The 16126-nt window shown below is 34.6% G+C and overlaps 1 protein-coding gene across 5 annotated transcripts in view; it reads left to right on the forward strand.

Annotated features, from left to right (window-relative positions):
- Positions 1-16126, forward strand: part of MKLN1 (muskelin 1) — a 315619-nt gene that overhangs the window by 245595 nt on the left and 53898 nt on the right. For all 5 annotated transcript variants that reach the window (XM_058530101.1, XM_058530106.1, XM_058530095.1 and 2 more), the window contains 2 exons: positions 7791-7903; positions 14405-14617. In XM_058530101.1, coding sequence (XP_058386084.1) covers positions 7791-7903; positions 14405-14617 — 326 coding nt within the window. The remainder of the gene's footprint in view (positions 1-7790; positions 7904-14404; positions 14618-16126) is intronic.

The following is a 16126-nucleotide window of genomic DNA, read 5'->3' on the forward strand; positions in this document are numbered from 1 at the left end:
TGGTAATAGATAGTGTGGAGAATTGGTCAGATTTTGGATGTTTTTTAAAGGTGTCGTATAGAGTTGATCAGATTTGTTGACAGATTGGATGTGAGGTATGAGAGAAAGGAGTGAAGGATGACTCAGGGTTTTGACCTGGGCAATTGGAAAAATAGTGTACCCATTCCCTAAGATTGGTAAAACAAGAAGATCAAATATGGTGGGTTGTTCAGCAGCTCGATTTTAAGATAGATTAAGTTTGAGATGCCAATTAGGCCTCCAAGCAGATATGTCAAGTAAGCAGTTGGATATATTAGTTTGGGGTTCAAGAGCCAGATGCAGGCAGAATAATCATTTCCCTCTCATATTTATGTAGCACTTTATTCATACTGTTTTTACTATGAGGATTTCCATGCTTGTATAGGTGTTATGTATCCCATTGCTATTAGATTCCCCCTCCCCGCCCCCCACCGCTAGTGTCTTACTGAGGGGGGAAGGATAAGGATCTTGCCTTATTTATTTTTATAGCCACAGAGCCTGGTAGGGAGTAGATGTGCACTAAATATTTGTTGAATTTAATCAAAATTTTAAAATCCATTTTTCTCCAAATGGAAAGAAAAATATTTAATTGGAGACTGCACTCTGATATTTCTGTGAACCTTGGTGAATGGATTATGTCATGATGTCATTTATTCTAATATTTTTTCTGGGGTGAATTTATGTTGTTGGTTATATTCTAATAGATGTAAATTTTCTGATGATTCTGCTTTCTCTTTTCTAGTATATAGACTATGCTTCCTTAAAGCTGTAGTTATCATTACCTTGGGATCTAGGTAGAAAAATTAAACGTTATATTGAACTTTGCATTCTTTAGGGTAACATTTGGTGCTTTTTGAATTTAATTTGGGTACAAGAGCAGAATCTGGGATATCCTTGGAATTTTTTCTCTAGAAATCTTTCTATTTCTATTATAAAACTGTCAATAGCATAATTTACAAAGGTGCTTTCATATACTTCAAGTATTTATCCCATCATTTATGTACCAGAGCCCTCTTATAACTGCTACCATTGGGTTGATCTTAATCATCTTCAAAGAGATTGTATTTATCATAAATCTTTGAAAGAACCTTTTCTAGTGCAGTCTTACTGATATAACAACCAAATATAGTGGTTGGGAGTTGTGTTTATGGGAAGCGGGGATGTTAGACATGTGTGTATTAGACATCCCTGAGTTTGAATCCTGACTTTACCACTGACTTTTTGTTTAATCTTGAATGAGTTATAATGATAAAAATGAGAATAAGAAGTTATTGTGAGAGTTAAATGAAATAATGAATTTACATATTAAGTATATATTATTTATATATTTATTTTTATATGCAACATATTAATATACAATATATACTGATCTGCTGAGAGAATTTTGTGTATGTCTAGAGACCTTGTTTTTGTGTGTGTGTATGTTTTTGACAGAATCTCACAGTGGAAATATTTTAAAACAATTTAAAAATTTTTGAAAAATAATTTAAAACAACTTGAAAAGTAGTGTTGAGGGAAAAAATAACTCACCCATAATCCCACATTCTAACTAACCAATGTTATTTCAGTATATTTATGTATATTGTCCTAATTGATATTTTAGAAAGGAAGGGAAACCATAAATATACTTCTAAGATTTTTAGAAAAAAAATTTAAAACTCATTTAAGAATTTTATTGATAAACATTAGGTAGGTTTAGTAGAGTTTGAAGAACCTGGAAGTTTCATCTTTATAAAGCTGATGCCTAAGTACTGAAATATAGTTTGGAGAAGCCCAGTTATTATTTTAAGTATGCATTTTGAAGGTTTCCAGAGCAAGGGCTCTTAATCTATTGAAGTTGTATACAAAATTTTGTCTGTATGTACATTTTTCTGGAAAGAGAATCAATGAGTTCACATCATCAAAGGGACTCAACTCAAAAAATTAAGAACATCTTCACTGGAGTAAAATTTCAAGAAGTTCATTTCAGTTTCTTTAAAGTGGCTTATATTTCAAAGCAATTATGGCTTCCCTCTGTTTCATGTAGCTTGTTCTTAAGTGTTAAAAATTTAATAATACCTAAATTTTATTTTCTTTTTTCAGTCTTTAATTTTTTTTCATTTTGCCACAGCTCTAAAGATAGAGTGACCATTAAAAAAAAGTGCATGATGGCATAAATTTTACTATTTAATTTTCAAAGCTTTCTTCCATCCTAAGTGAATTCTATCATTCATGGTGGAGAAGGAATGTAGTATGTTGTCCTACTGAACGTGTGTCAGTTTTATTGATTATAATCCCTGTACCTGGCACCTCTCCACTTAGATTCTTCAACTCTGAATTGGGTTTCAGCTCTGGGTAAAGTAAGGTGAATAGAAAGAGAAAAAAGGCATGTCTATTTTGTTTCGATGTGGAAGTCTGTTCAGATGAAAATTTAAATGTCCACTGTACCAGGCAGTTTTTTGTTGGGTAACTCTTCATTGAATTTTGAGAACCTACAGTACCAGCCTTTTTCCCTTTCTCAATCAGAATAGGTAGTAAGACTCAGGCAAAATGCCAGTATTTGGTATCTACAAAAGCAGTTGAAGAGTGTTGCTTGTCACTTGGAAGAGCCCTTCTATGGAAATCTGAACCTTTGACTATTCTATGCCAATTATATGCAAGTGCTCTCATTTTTTTTTTTTTTTACATATGGTACCACATAATTAATTAGTTTTCCTTGATAGTCCTTAAAGAAACTTTTGAAAGAAATAGGTAAACATGAGTTTTGATTGTTAATTACAAATATATTCATATGGCTATATTTCTGTAGCTACATATGACATGAATCTTTTTCTTTCATACAGTTATCAGAAAGAAATTGTGAAATACAGCCCTAATTAAGAATACAAAGTATATTGTCATAGGCAGAAAATACAACCTTTTAGTGGGGAAGGTAACTATATGTTGAATTCACCCAAAAGATCAGTCTCTAGATAGTTTTGTAATCATAGCTTTATGTAGGAATATAGCTCTATTTAAAAAGGGAGGCAGATGAATCCAATTGATAATCTGCTAGGTCATGAACATTCAAGGGAATGGCTAAAGGTAAGATTAAAGAACGTATAAAATATCTTTCCCTTTCTAATTTGTCCGTCTCTTTAAAAATTCTCATGTCAGTTAAAGATCTTACTAACTGCACTTTCAGAAGGATTAAATGCTTAAACTAAATGTCCTGACAGAGTTTCATTTTTATTTTGAACAGAAATTTGTGTTTTTTAAAACTTTATTTTTCATTTCATTTGTTTTTCTTTCTGTGTCGTAGTAATTAAAATAACGTCTTTCACTAGCCTGTTAACCCTTCTCCTGCCTCTTCCTTTTGACACAAAAATTTTATCTAAGATTGGGCCCACACTGTGTCAGTGCGTAGTATATGCATTCTATACTGTTTCAAAGCATAAAAAATGGATTTAATTAGGAAAATAGTGTGCCATCTTGTGGAGGATTATGCAGTCAGCACAGTCTGATTTACCCCTAAGAATCTGAGTAGAAGAAGCCGAGTAGAAGCATAGATATTGTAGTTGGGCATATAAAATAAAAAGCCTCCTTCTTTGTGCAAAATGGTGTGAAGACACCGATGTGTTAACATTTCTGCCTTATTTTTAGTGTATATAAGATGTGTAGATAGTACTAGTGGTAGTAAGTAGCTGTAAGGTTTATTTAATACTGGTACCAAAAAGACCTGTACCAAAGAAGATGGTTGAATTTTAGTTTTTGTGGCCTGAATAATGACTGATTGATTAGTTGGTGATTGATTCATTTAGTCTCTTAGGATGAAATTGGTTTGACATTTTGAACATAGGCTGTTATTGGTCACTATACTTCCATTCCCTCTCTTTCCCTGGCTCTTCCTTTTCAGTCAGTCCTGTATGCTGCAAGCTCAGATCTGACCATGTCACATCTCTGCTTGAGATCTTCTGTAGCTACTCCACTGTCTGTGCAGTCGAGTTCAAAGCCTTTATATTGTCATTTAACCCCTTCCATGATCTGGCCACTACTTGTCTTTTAACCTCATCTCCACCTACTACCTTTTGTGTTCTTCTTTTTTTTAAAAATTTTTTTGGTGGGGAAGATTAGTCCTGAGCTAACATCCATGCCAATCCTCCTCCTTTTTGCTGAGGAAGATTAGCCCTGAGCTAACATCTGTGCCCATCTTCCTCCGCTTTATGTGAGACGCCTGCCACAGCATGGCTTGACGAGCGGTGCCTAGGTCCACACCCGGGAGCCAAACCCACAAACCCCAGGCCACCGAAGCGGAGCGTGTGAACTTAACCACTATGCCACTGGGCCGGCTCCTTGTGTTCTTCTTTTAAATTGAACAGTGCATTTATTCATCACACAGTTTTCACTACTTTGCATGCGTTATTTAATTCTCACAGTAGCTTTATCTGATAGGTACTGTGTGCCATATTAGAGATGAAGAAAACGATGGAAGATGAAGAAACCGAGATCTGCCTGACTTTAGAGTCCATGCCTTTTAAAACACTTTTTGTGTGTTTTTCTGTCCCTATACCTTTGTTGTACTTTTTACTCTGCTTGAAGTGTCCTCTTTGTCCCCCGTTCTGCCATCAAAGCTGCCTTCTGATACATAGGCCAAATACCACTGTCACTGTGAAACTTTTCCTGAGTCCCCTCAACCAGGTATACTCTCTTCCCTCTTTTGAACCCTTAGGGTGCTTTTTTATCTTTCTTATGGCACTTAGTCTGCCCTGCATTATGGTGATTTATGTATTTTTTTGTATTCTTGACTAGATTGTAAGCTCCTTGAGGATAGGGACTATGTTTTTTCTTTTTATTCTCTAAATTGCCTTGCCAATTATGATTAGTACTCAAAAAATATTGGTTGAACGTTCTTCTAAGTGCTGGGAGAAATGGAGAGCCTCTATAGTCTGTGCTCCTTTAAGAAAAAAATATAGAGAAAGGGCTCCTGCTCGGGGAGGATTGTACTGCCCCAGGGATGTACATGAATGTGTATATATATATATATATATATATATATAACATAATATAATACAAATAGCATATATATATAAATATAATATAAATAGCATATAATATATATGTAATATAATATATATAACACATAAGCGTGAGAATGGACATCCAGTAAACCAAGCTATTACCCTGTTGCAAATATTTTCTTTTTTCTACTTTCTTACTTCTCACTACAGTTCTCTCCAATTGTTTTTATAGTCTTTAAAAGTTTTTGATATCCCTTATGCATTAAATAATACTTTTGCTGGTGTTTGTTTCTAGATAATATTTCATCTCTGAATGACTTAAATGATTATATGATTTAATTAAAATTTTATTAGGTATTTTGTTCAGATATGTCAGAAGGTCTTGTTTCTATCCAGTTCATTCAGTTTTACTATTAAACTTCAACTAGGACCACAAAGCGTTCATGAACAAGAGTGACATCTTGGGTTAATTCCATTGGGATGCTTGCTCTGTGCCAGATTTTATTTTGCTCAGCTATCAATGAGGCTGTTGTGGAAATGTGGGTTTTCTTTGCTGTGAGAATTTATGCGTACAAAGAGACCTGCTTTTCAGAAAGAACATTGAGAACCCAGAGCCCAAGAGGAAGGGTTATTAAAGTTAATGAACCAGGGTAACCTTATCCAGAGGGTACCCAGAAACACTATAAAACAAAAGGTCGATTGCTATTGCTATTTTAGTTATATACCCCTTCCCTTTCCAGGCTTCAGAATTTAATTGGGTTAATTGCCTTTATAGTGAGGCCTTGGCAAATAATTTTTAAGCCGGATGTAAATTCTTTAAATTTTTTTTTCCTGTAAAATTCTAAGTATCTGGGCGTTACTGTGTGCCATTTGGGAAACAGAATATTATTTAACTAATGATAATGGATTGTTTTATAGTTCTGAAATATGACAGTTTTTTAATAGTTTAAAATAATTGCCATCATTTCACATTTGTACAGAGCAAAAGTCTTCTAGGTGTGGAGTTAGACATGGAATTAGATACAGTAATACTTTTTTATTGCATTTGTGGTACTCAGTAACTACGAAGTATTTTTTATTTTGTACATGTTTTAGTGGTACAAATGCTTTCATGCTTGACAGAATGATTTCATGTAACTTATGTTTGAAGAACTTCATCACAACACTAAGAATTTTGTAGATGAAAAAACGAAGACCCAGGGAGGTTGTGACCTGTACTTCATTACCCAGTTAGCACTAGAACTCAATTCTGTTCCTATCTAGAAGCATTGTTTTGATTTCCCTAGGTTCTTGGGGCATAGAATGGGACATTTCACTTAGAGTTTGAAATTATATGAAAATGGGACAAAAATTTCTTAGAAGATAGCCCAACTCTATGAATGGCAAGAATTTTATTGAACAGTGTTACTGTATTTCCAAGTGCACTTTGAATTGTAACCCTTCATGGTGGAATATAACTTAGATGACAGTCTCCACGTCTATAGCCATGTCAGTTAGAGAGTAGATGGCTTTACAGTTTTCCTGTAATGTCTTATTTAACTTTTTAAAAAATAATTGGTGGGTTTGTGTAACCAGGTAGACATAAGACATATATAAAGGGGGAAATATTTGAAGAAAGGAAAGGCACTATTATTATAGTACAAAGAAGGATGGATGATACACAGTGTTATGTATAAAGATTTTCACTATTCACTGAGCAATAAATCAGTTTTGTCACAGTGATAAAGTCCCTGGATATAATAGACATTTCACAGTTAGAAGAAACCAAATTCTCAAGATACCTAGAAAGAAAAATTAATTACTTAAAGGTTGATTTCAGAGGAGTTAAACCTACCACAGTATATTTGGAAAAATTTCCCCCTGTTTCCATAGGAATACCAGGGCTATGCATCACTTTATTCTTAAGCTATCTAACTTTAACTCACAGTTAGGTTTTTTTTTTTTTTTGTGAGGGAGATCAACCCTGAGCTAACATCCGTGCTAATCCTCCTCTTTCTTTTGCTGAGGAAGACCAGCTCTGAGCTAACATCTATTGCCAATCCTCCTCCTTTTTTTCCCCAAAACCCCCCAGTAGATAGTTGTATGTCATAGTTGCACATCCTTCTAGTTGCTGTCTGTGGGACACGGCCTCAGCATGGCCGGAGAAGCAGTGCGTTGGTGCGCGCCCGGGATCCGAACCCGGGCCGCCAGTAGCGGAGCGCGCGCACTTAACCGCTAAGCCACAGGGCCAGCCCAACTCACAGTTAGTTTTAACTATTGTTTTTGGTTTCCATTGTTTTTGGTTTTGCAATAGAAGACAATTTTAATGTGAAGTTTTTTCAGAAATAGCTAGATGTCTTTATATTTTACACAATATGTTTCTTTGGGATTTCTATTTTTTTACAGTCAGTAGCTGCATTGTTAAGAAGGTGGTAAATATAAACTTTTTGTGGCCTAACACAGAACCTCCTAAACTGGCTGCACGTCAAATTCACCTCAGATACTTTAAAAATACATACTCTTTTTATCCACTGAAGACCTATGGAATCAGAATCTTAGGGAACACCTTCTAGTTATCTTCATTTTTATAACTCTCTTGAAATAGTGGTTCTGCATCAGCCTTTCCATATACTAATATTTAGAAAATATTAGTTTAGTATATATTTTGGAATGTTATCAGTTTAAAAATTTCATTTTTAAGTTTATTTAGATGTACCTTCTTAAATGATCTTAGAAACAACTGGCTAGGTCTGGATGCCTGTGCTTAAATTTTGTCCTTAAGTTTATTATTTTACACGTGTTTTCTAATTTTCGTAGAGACTGTTTATTTGTTTGGTGGCTGGGATGGAACACAAGATCTTGCTGACTTCTGGGCGTACAGCGTGAAGGACAACCAGTGGACATGTATCTCTAGAGACACTGAGAAAGAGGCGAGTTCTCAGACCTTTCTTCCATGTGTATTATGATAAGGGTGTGGGTATGCACTTTTTTTGCGGGATGATTTGTATTCTTTTCTAATGTCTGTCAGCAGTGGTAGCAGAAGAATTTGTGGTGAACAAGTTTTGTTTAAGTACTCTTGCATTCCAGCTTCTATACCTGGTTCTTCAGCTACTGGTACATGAACAAAACTATCTTATAGAGATAAGTAGAAATAGATATCGAATACTTAGTTTTTAACTGTTTTAACCTGGAAATGTAACTGTGTAACTATCTTTTTCCTCATGTCCCTGTCACTCTACTCTTATTTTGACCATTCGTCTTATTTTGATTTCCTCTGGAAAAATGTGCTTTTGATATTCTCACTATCTCGCTATTTTGGTCCCTCACTATTTGACTATGTATCGGTTTTCACGAGTAATATATATTTTATTTTTAGCTAAAATTGTATGTATATAATCATATGTATGTCTATCTATTGATACATATATACATAAGGCATTTCCATGGTGAATAAGATGGCTTGGATTTATGGCTCTGAGTTAAGTAAGTGCATTATTAAACACTGGTATAAAGCAAATATTAATTCATTAATTTTTTTTCCCCAAGTCTTTATAGAATTTTTTATTGTACCCTTCATCTAAGCTGTTGCAGATTACTAAGTGAAAAATAAACTATAGCAAAACAGTAAGAGCTACAAATGAAAAATGGGAGAAAAAGACCTAACTCAAGACCCCACTGATTTTAATCTGGGCATGCCATTTCAAAAAGATCTGGTCGAATATCTTTAATTCTAGGAAACTAGATTCTTGCATACTCAGTGTATTCCAATGATTAATCATTTGGGTAGTTTTTATCTTTTCAAAGATATCTTAAAGTTCTGATGTCTATTTATTATCCCTGTGAAAGTATGTAAAAATGGCCTTTGCTTTTCAGTATTAAAGTACCATTTTCTGAAATGATTATTTCTATCCTTAACAAAAATAAAGACAGATCTAAAAAAATACCTAACATTTCTCTTAAACTATTTTAAATCTAGGTTGATTGCATCTGTAATTATTCTTGGCAGTAAGTCTAGGATTCATCCTGAAATTCTCCCCCTTCTTTATAGAGTATATCTAATTAGTGCCTCAGTTCCAACAATTCTAGAATCCAATATTGCATTTCAGATCTGTCTTTTACTATCTATTCCTTTTGGCACTGCTTCCAACTTTATGGTTTCTTTCTTAAACGTTTTTGCCTCTGTCCTTGATCCCCCGATCTATTTTCCATTCGTTAGCACAGTCTTTAACACACTTATTTGGCCATGTGACACCTGCTTAAACCCTATGGTTAGCTTCAGTCCCTTTTCAGTATCTATTATATTCTATCTGTTACATTACATGTACCCACAAAACTTCAGTGGCATGTAGTAATGAGCATTTATTTTGCCCACAAGTCTACAGATTGACTGGGCCATTCTTTTGGTTTTGGCTGGGCTCGCTCATATTTCGGGAGTCAGCTGGCTGTCAGCTAGTCTAGGGTAGCTTCAGCTGAGAGTACTTGGCTCTGTTCTATGTAGTTGCTCAACTTCGTCATGGCTAGGTTCTCATGTCAGAGGCAGGGCTGCAAGGGGGATGAAGTGGACGTGAGCACTCCACCAAATTTGTTACTATCTTATTGGCCGAAGGAAGTCATTTGACCAAGTCCAGAGTCACTGTATGGTGAGGGGCACTTTCACAGGGCATAGATATGGGGAAGTGTGAATAACAATAACAATAATCATAGTGATAAAGCCATTTATCTCCCTTAGTTCCTTTTGCTTAGAGTAAAAACTTCAAATTTCTCATGATGATTTGGTCCCTATGAACCTTTCCAGCCATTTCCAGACTTTGTGTGCCGACCATACTGTAGTTGCTGGAATTATTCAATTTCTCTGTTATGTCCTTTGGCAATAGTGTTTTCCCCGTTTGGAATTAACAGAGGGTCTTCTCCTACGCACCCAGCTTTTACCTAGTAAATGCCTACTTATTCTTTAAAACTCACTTCAGACTTCACTTCCTCTGTGAAGCCTTTCTTGACCTCCCCACACAGAATTAGAAGCTTCCCTTGGTATACTCATTTAACCCCTTATATTCCTTGAATGGGTTACTATAATGAATGGTTTACATTCCTATTTCTCTACCTAGACTCTGAATTCCTTAAGGCATGAAGAGTATGCTTACTCTTTAGTGAGTAGATAGGTGAGATAAGTTAAACGAAAAGTTAATGCTGGAAAAAACAAGGGAATGATAAAAATACAAAATTCAGGAGAGTAGCTGCTTTGGTGGGTGTGGGGGCAGGGGACGGTGGTCTACAGGGGACCTCAAAGGTAATATTAATGTTCTACTTCTGAAGCTGAGTATGGGTATTATTTTTTATACCATTTACATATGTTATAAGTAATATTTAGAATGAAATTAATAATTATTTAAAACTAATGCTGGAAAAATATAGAGATCATTTTGATGAGAACACTTTGATTCTGTTATTTTGAAGTCAGTAGGGATAAGTAAAGTGGCCACCCAATACTGGAGTTCAGATTTATTATAGTTTATTATTACTTTTTTTTTGTACGTGTGAGGATGATCAGCCCTGAGCTAACATCCATGCTAATCCTCCTCTTTTTGCTGAGGAAGACCAGCTCTGAGCTAACATCTATTGCCAATCCTCCTCCTTTTTTTTCCCCAAAGCCCCAGTAGATAGTTGTATGTCATAGTTGCACATCCTTCTAGTTGCTGTATGTGGGACGTGGCCTCAGCATGGCCGGAGAAGCAGTGTGTCGGTGCGCACCCGGGATCCGAATCCGGGCCGCCAGTAGTGGAGCACGTGCACTTAACCGCTAAGCCACGGGGCCGGCCCTATTATTACTTTTTTCATAGAGATAACTAAAAACCTTTTGTTGCTCTGTCTTTGAATTGAATGGTAATATATATTGGCTAATATATATAATGGTAATATATATATGGCTCGAGCATAGATGCTCATTCCTTCCAAAAATTGAATAGTTAGTATTTCATGTATCTAAGTTTATTTTCTATACCAGTGAGTACAAGTTACTGTTGGATGATAGGCCCAGGGCATGTATTTTAAAATTATGATATACAATTAAAAAAAGCAGAATTAATTTAGTTTAATTCACTTAAATATGTATCTAATAACACATTTAGGAGATTGAAAGATAATAGAATAGCACAGCTCTTAAAGAAAGTAATTATTTTATTTAGATATGCAAGTTTTTTTAGGTTTGAAACGTTTTTTTCTTTAGTTTTGCATTTTTATAAATCTCTTTAATGTGTAGCTTAGTGGAAGACAGCTAGATTCTCATATCTGCTTCTGCATTTGATCTCTTGCGACGTGTTGTTTTGTGTGAAATATGTGAAGAAAATTGGACCTCACATAGATATGTTTTTGGGAAGGAGAGTACTATTTTAATAGCCTTTTCAGATAATTGCACGTGTTCTTTGTTTTTTGAGGAAGATTGGCACTGAGCTAACATCTGTTGCCAATCTTCCTTTTTTCTTTTTCTCCCCAAAGCCCCTAGTACTTAGTTGTTTATCCTAGTTGTAGGTCCTTCTAGTTCTTCTATGTGGGATGCCGTCTCAGCATGACTTGATGAGCGGTGAGTAGATCCACGCCCAGGATCCAAGTTGGTGAACCCCGGGCCCCTGAAGCAGAACGCACGAACTTAATCGCTGCACCACCGGGCTGGCCCTGCACATTTTCTTTTTTTGATCTCATATTCCAAATTGACAAGTGGTTGTTGCTTAAAGGTAATTGCGTTATAGACTCTGAACCCATATCAGCTAACATTTGGTATTCTATTACATTAAAATCCATTGGTCTGTCTTGCTCTTTGAACGGATTCTTTTGCCCATGTGTTGGTTACTTGAAAAATATTCGTTCCCTGAGTTATACACATCTTCTAAATGTTGACATATTTTATTACTCAATATCCCAAAACCCCCCACATTTGTTAATATCATTGTCAATTTCATTGGCAAAGTCTTTTAAATATTGGAAAAGTGTCAAGATCACAGTAGCGGGTAGAAGATTTCTAAAATTCTAATTTTTGCTTAAAAACGTGCATTTTATCATTGGCAACAAATTTTGTCACTTATTTTCCTTCAAAATGACATACTTCATTCATTTTTCAGAAAACGTCTGCCATAACCGTAATGTCTGAATAACTATACTATGTTTGGATGGTTAGTTTTCTTTCAAGTAATATAGTGTTCCGTGGAAAGAGCAGCTAAGTCAGCTTGCAGCTCAAACAATCGAATAGGCGCTGTTCCTGGAGATAACCATCATTCATCAAGTAGCATTGTTTTATAGTTTTCTAAAGATAATGTTTGGCTTAATAGAAGGCAGCTGGATTCATATCTCTTTCTGCATTCATTCTGTTGCTATATCAAAAGTCGTGTAGCCTCTGGATTATTCCACATACACTTATAAGAGAATAATAGTGAAATTAATATTAATTTTACAGATTGAGGAAGTACCTTTCTGTTCCTAGTGACTTTAGATTTTCTCTTTCATCTCATGTCAATTTTGGTAAGTTAAATTTTTTCAAGGAGTATGTCCATTTTACCTACATTGTCAGATTTTACCTTTGTTTTTATAATAGTCCCTTATTTTCTTTTTAACTTCCAGTGACCCGATAGTGATATTCATGCTTTCGTTTCTGATATTGGCAATTTGTGTTTTCTCTTCCTTTGTAAAAAATTAGTCTTGCTAGTGGTTTATAATTCTATTAATCTTTCCAAGCACCAACTTTGTTAATTTTTTTCTGTTTTTTGTCTTTCTATTCTGTTGATTTCTGTTGTTATCTTTATTTCTGCTTTTCTTCTTATTTAGGGTATAATTTGCTCGTCATTTTAATAGCACTTGTGCTAATTAAGCTGAAGTGAGAAGTTCTGTTATTTTCCTATTAAAATTTCAAATTTCACACACTAGGAAATATGGCATAGATTTATTATATAGTATCTCATCTTTGTTTTTGAGATTATTAATTATGGAGGAAATTCTTTCTCAAATAACATTTCCATTTTATCTGCTGAAGATTTTCCTTGACAGAAATCTTTAATAATAAGTTTTAAAATAGTAATTAGTATGAATACTAAAGTGCAGTTTCGAATCGCCTTAATATCTGGATTAACACTATTGTCAAACTGTTCTTCCTGCCTAATATCTTTATTCCTTCATTTAATCTAAATAATAATGCTAGATTACTCTTCCTATAGTACTGATTTTTTATGTTATATCCTGCTCTAGAGACGTTATAGTAGTTCTTTATTGCTTGCAGTATTGCATTCAGTCTCTTCTGTCAGTCATTAATCAGGCTTCCTGTTTTTACCTTATACTTCAACTCTGTTATTTCTACAGCAGGAATTCTTCATCTCAGTGATAACCACGCACATTGTATTAAATGTATTTTTGCTTTTGTTTCTCTTATCTTCTGGAATAGTGGAAAGAACACAGTTTTTGGCCCTGGTTATACTGGGGCTTAGATTTTCTATCTTACTTCCTAGTTTTGTGACTCTGAAATGGTGATAATATTTCCTTATAGAATTGTTATATGGATTGTATGAAATATACACATAATAATAATATAGACAGAATTTAGGAGATATTTCACAGATATTAGTTCTTTTTTCTTTTCTCCCTTTCTGCTAATCCAGTCCTGCCCAATTGAAGTTCTTTTTTTTTTTATGAACTCTATTTTTTGTTTATGCTACAATATTTCTTTTACCTTTTATTCAATCCTGTGATACAAGTGATCTCAACTAATTAATTTTTTGTCAGTAGTATAGTGTTCTTCGTATTATTCCCTAGTTGTATTATTCAGTCAGGAGAGTCAGTTTTATGTAATGTAAAGGCTGGATGAAGAAGTTAAAGACTTGGATTCTTATTCTGCTTCTGTGAAAGCTTACTGGCTTTCAGGAGGATACTTGTCCTCTTTGGACCCATATTTCCTCATCTTTAAAAGGAGATAATTAAGCTATAGATTTTTTTAAGGTTCCTTCCACTTATGAAATTCAGTAAGTCGAACTACTCTTAAAGTACCTGTTTTGTGCTAAATTCTGATGAGAAATATTTTTAAAAAGACCAAGTGTCTTTAAGTAGATTGATATGTACTAGAGAATTAAGCCCTGTGCACAAGTGACTAAAATGCAGTGGAGTATGTAATAGAAGCCATATAAGTGTTATAAACAGAGTGCCATAGGGTTCAGAATAGTTCATCTCATCTTTTCTGGTAGATTTTAAGCATTTCTAAGGTAAGATTTGTATCTCCTACTGCTTCTTTTGCTTTCCTTTAGAGATTTAAGCCTAGTGTTAGACTTATATTACTTGACTTGCTGTGAGTTTCTGAGCAAACCTTTTAATGAAAGTCAACAAAAAAATGGCATTTAATTTTACTTTCTGTTATTTATTCTTTGAATTTTTTTCTTTCTCTTTTTTTTTGCTCTCCACAGAATGGTCCTAGTGCCAGATCATGTCATAAAATGTGCATTGACATTCAAAGAAGGCAAATCTACACATTGGGGCGTTATTTGGATTCTTCTGTGAGGAACAGCAAATCTCTGAAAAGTGACTTCTATCGTTATGACATTGACACAAACACATGGATGTTGCTCAGTGAGGATACTGCTGCTGATGGAGGGCCAAAATTGGTGTTTGATCATCAGGTTTGGTGCACAGATAAATATATGGTGGAATTAATTAGTGCTTAATAGTGTTCTTAGAGTTTATTTCACATATTATGCTGAGTTGTCTATTAGTGATTTCCACTACAAATACCTATGACAGATAATAAAAATAACTATTGTTTCAGTAGGTATAAAGTTATTCTTTAAATCTTTTTCTCTTGTTTGGTGCAGGGTAAAATACTAAGATCTCAGGGCCAGCCCTGGTGGCCTAGTGGTTAAGTTTGGCGTGCTCTGCTTCGGCGGCCCAGGTTCGATTCCCGGGTGTGAACCCACACCACTTGTCAGTGGCCGTGTGGCAGCAGCGCACATACAAAATAGAGGAAGACTGGTGACAGATGTTAGCTCAGGACGAATCTTCCTCAGCAGAAAAGAGGAAGATTGGCAACAGATGTTAGCTCGGGGCGAATCTTCAGCAAAAAACCAAAACAAAACAAAAAAATACTAAGATCTCAGAACACAATTGTTAATATATAAAACTTTAGAGAGTAGATGGAGCAATACCTATTAGGAAAAGCAAATTAGTTTTATGGTAAATATTCATAAATCATAATAATAGCAACTTGCCCTTTTAAAACTTTTTATTCTATATTCCTAGAAGAAGTTTAAAAATGCTTTTTAATGAGTTTAAGAATTTGAAATCTAGAGCTTTTCTTCCAATTCGAGTGAAATACATTTTCTTTTGTATATAATCACAAATTTGTTATAAAACAGATAGGATCTTGATGTTTACTAGATGAAGTTTAGACTCAGCACCAATAAAAGTCATATAATGATGTTGTAGACAAGAAGACTACACATAGTGATAATGTAAGCCACTTTCATATTAATATGCATGTAGCTCTCATTATCCCCATCAGTGTCATTATCATTTTCTGTCTTTGAATACTTATTCCATTATTAGTTCAGTATAGGTCAGTACTTCAAACAAAACAGTAACCACTTTGAATTCTATAGGTAATTTTACTTGGCTCAATTCACGTCCAAAGTTTTTTTGGAGTATAGGAGAGAAAAAGACTTAAAAAAAATCTGTAACACTGTATTGATGAACATAGCATTATCTAGTACCTGAGAAATGGGAGGTAGTGCTAGAATTATGACAGAATCTAGCTTAGGCCTAATATCTAGGAGTTAAAACCTAAGTCTTTATTTCTTGTTTCTTTAGAGATTTTTGTTAATTCTTTGCTTTAAAACTATCCTACTGCCATATTTATATTGTTATAGGAGCATGGTAAGGAAAAGATGAGTGGGTTGTATGCCTATCAAGTAAGTGGTGGGAGGAAAATCAAAAACATTAGTTTTCGAAGTACTCCTCAGGTTGAATTTGGAACTTCTGTTGGCTCTACATAACTGGGCTCTGCAAAGCATTGTACTTCCCTGCTGACATCCTCAGTGTTGTTCATGTGGAAAATAAGAACTCCAAAAAAAGTTAGGCTGGTTCTGATCTTTTAAAAATAGAACATCAGCAGATAACATTGTTAGGGAAACAAT

The sequence above is a fragment of the Diceros bicornis genome, chromosome 3, assembly GCF_020826845.1.
Source record: "Diceros bicornis minor isolate mBicDic1 chromosome 3, mDicBic1.mat.cur, whole genome shotgun sequence".
NCBI lineage: Eukaryota > Metazoa > Chordata > Mammalia > Perissodactyla > Rhinocerotidae > Diceros > Diceros bicornis.